Source organism: Littorina saxatilis, linkage group LG2, assembly GCF_037325665.1.
Source record: "Littorina saxatilis isolate snail1 linkage group LG2, US_GU_Lsax_2.0, whole genome shotgun sequence".
NCBI classification, from domain to species: domain Eukaryota; kingdom Metazoa; phylum Mollusca; class Gastropoda; order Littorinimorpha; family Littorinidae; genus Littorina; species Littorina saxatilis.
In genome coordinates, this window is record NC_090246.1 from 88,388,228 (window position 1) to 88,390,727 (window position 2,500).

General features: G+C 35.1%; 1 protein-coding gene and 1 long non-coding RNA gene across 2 annotated transcripts in view; both read left to right on the forward strand.

Annotated features, from left to right (window-relative positions):
• Window positions 1–2,500, forward strand: part of LOC138960075 (uncharacterized) — a 261,944-nt gene that overhangs the window by 63,278 nt on the left and 196,166 nt on the right. The window lies entirely within an intron of this gene.
• The window catches only part of LOC138960064 (probable glutamate receptor), a 16,634-nt gene that overhangs the window by 2,773 nt on the left and 11,361 nt on the right, over window positions 1–2,500 (forward strand). Inside the window, exon 4 of the mRNA XM_070331788.1 lies at window positions 393–554. Within this exon, the coding sequence (XP_070187889.1) occupies window positions 393–554 (162 nt within the window). The remainder of the gene's footprint in view (window positions 1–392; window positions 555–2,500) is intronic.

Below are 2,500 nucleotides of genomic sequence, written 5' to 3' on the forward strand. Positions count from 1 at the left end.
TGGTGAAAAGAAGCTCGTTTATATTGCTTATGCCACAACCCTCGTAAAATAAAATTTGATTTGATTTGATTTGATTTGATCTCTCTCTCTATCTCTCTCTCTCTCTCTCTCTCTCTCTCTCTCTCTCTCTCTCTCTCTCTCTCTCTCTCTCTCTCTCTCTCTCTCTCATAATTATCTTTTGTTGCCCAACATTTTATTACCTACTTTACTTCCAAGTTAGCTCAGTAATTTGCTATTGCACCAACACATTCTTAAGCATTTACTGATTTATCATTTGGGAACTTTTGACAAGTCAAACTTTCGGAAATGTAAGGTTTGTTTGTAATGGATCTAGAGATGTCCATGTTGTAAAACCCAACAGTATTTGATCTTTTTGTTTTTGTATCCCACAGAATGAACTTCTGACACTGATGACGTTATTATGGTCACCAAAGGGAAGAGTCCTCACTGATGTCACGCGAAATTACGTAGTCGGTGGTATGACGTCATGTGACCTTTATCCAAATGAGAGACTTGGACTCAATGGGCGAGAAATTCGTGTCGGTATTAACACAGTTAGTAACTTTCTCCTTTTTTTAAATTATTACCTATGACTGATTGAGGACAGAGAGATGGTTTGTTTACAAAAAACTAAATATTCCCATGCATGTTCAAACATGTTTATTGTGCTGGTGTTTTTGTTCTCTTTATTACAGTAACACGATTTAAAGACAGTGCAACACTTCTGCGTACATGTAGGTTTTTCTTAACTTAAAAAAATAGTGAATGCCAGTCGTTTGTTACTTCTGTTTTTATTTCCGACAGGAACTGTCGAATCGAAATTAACCCTGCATTATAAGTAGGCTACGTTTTGTCCCTTGTCGCAGCAACTCACCACGACAACCTGCAGTCTGCCTATTTTCCGGTTATTAGGCACAAAAAAAAGGTTTGTTTACGGTAACATAGGCCCAAAAAATAGGGTCGGTAGGTCGGAATTTTTTTTCCCCATTTTTTTCTCCAAAAAAACATATTTTTACGTTATTTTGCAAACAAAAAAAACCAAAAGATTTTTTTTTTTTTTCCCAAATGCCAAAAAGAAGTCTAGGGTCGCGCGAAAAAAATAGGGTCGGTCGGGTTACCGTAAACAGACTTTTTTTTTGTGCCTTAGTCTGTATGTCTCGTTCTCTTTCGCTCTCTCTGTCTTTGTCTCTGGCTATCTGTCTGTCTCTCTGTCTGTCTCTCTGTCTGTCTGTCTGTCTCTCTCTATATTTTTCTATCTAAAAAGATCTATTTTTGTGTGAGAAATAATACGTACACTACTGCTAATTATCATATGGTCTGTTATCAATGTAATCAAAAGGATCTGATTACATTTTTGGGTGCATCATTATGATTATGTGACAGTGTTGCTGCTACTTCTGAATTTATGGATCAACGAAGTGCTGACATTGCAATTATCTGTGAAATGAACGGCCAATTATCTAATTCTGCATCATTTGAAAAAAAGCTTTGGGGCATTGGTATAATATTTTTATTTCTATTTATGATAAACATGCACCATTAATTAGGCACAGAGTTAGACATATTGAGAAACCAAAGTGGCTTGATCAAGAAACAGAAGATGCTGCAAACCACAAGGATTATTTGAAAGCAAAGGGTGATTTTGAAGGATATAAACGGCAAAGAAATAATATTCAAAATCAATTTGGAAAGCCAATAATTTATTAACAAACAAGCGTTCTAATTCACACCCTACTGCCATGAAAAATATTTTCGCTGAAAAACTTAATTTACATTTTTCTACAGTGGGGCAAAAAGTTATTCCTATTGATAGAACACAAGAAAATGATTTAAATACCTTAATAGATCATTGCAAATCCAAGAGAATAGAGGCAGAAATGCCGCTACAACACATGACTGTGTCTGAAGTTTACTTTGCTCTTGTTCATCTCAAACAAACAGGAACCCGGGGTGTTGATAGAATAGACAGTAAGATATTGAAAATAGCTGCTCCTGTAATCAGAGACACCTTGACATACATTTACAACGTATGCATTACCACCTCTTATTTTCCAACAGCATTTAAGCAAGCTAAGGTAATCCCTCTGTTTAAATCAGGTGATCCTTCTGATCCCTCTAATTACAGGCCTATTTCAATCCTGTCACCACTTTCAAAACCATTGGAAAAACATATATATAAACATGCCCTAGCAAATTTTGATAAAAACAATTTATTTCATCCAAAACAATCTGGTTTTCGCAAAAAGCACTCATGTTATACAGCTCTTATAAATCTAATTGATCAATGGCTAACCAACATAAATTCCAACAAATGTTTTGCAGCACTTTTTGTGGATTTTGCAAAGGCGTTCGATGTTCGATGTTATTGATCATTCTCTTCTCATCAGGAAATTGTCAATATATGGCATGCAATGCACCACCATTAATATTCTTAAATCTTTTCTTTTACATAGAAAACAAATTACATTTACTAATGCATCATATTCAAATGAAAGTACTT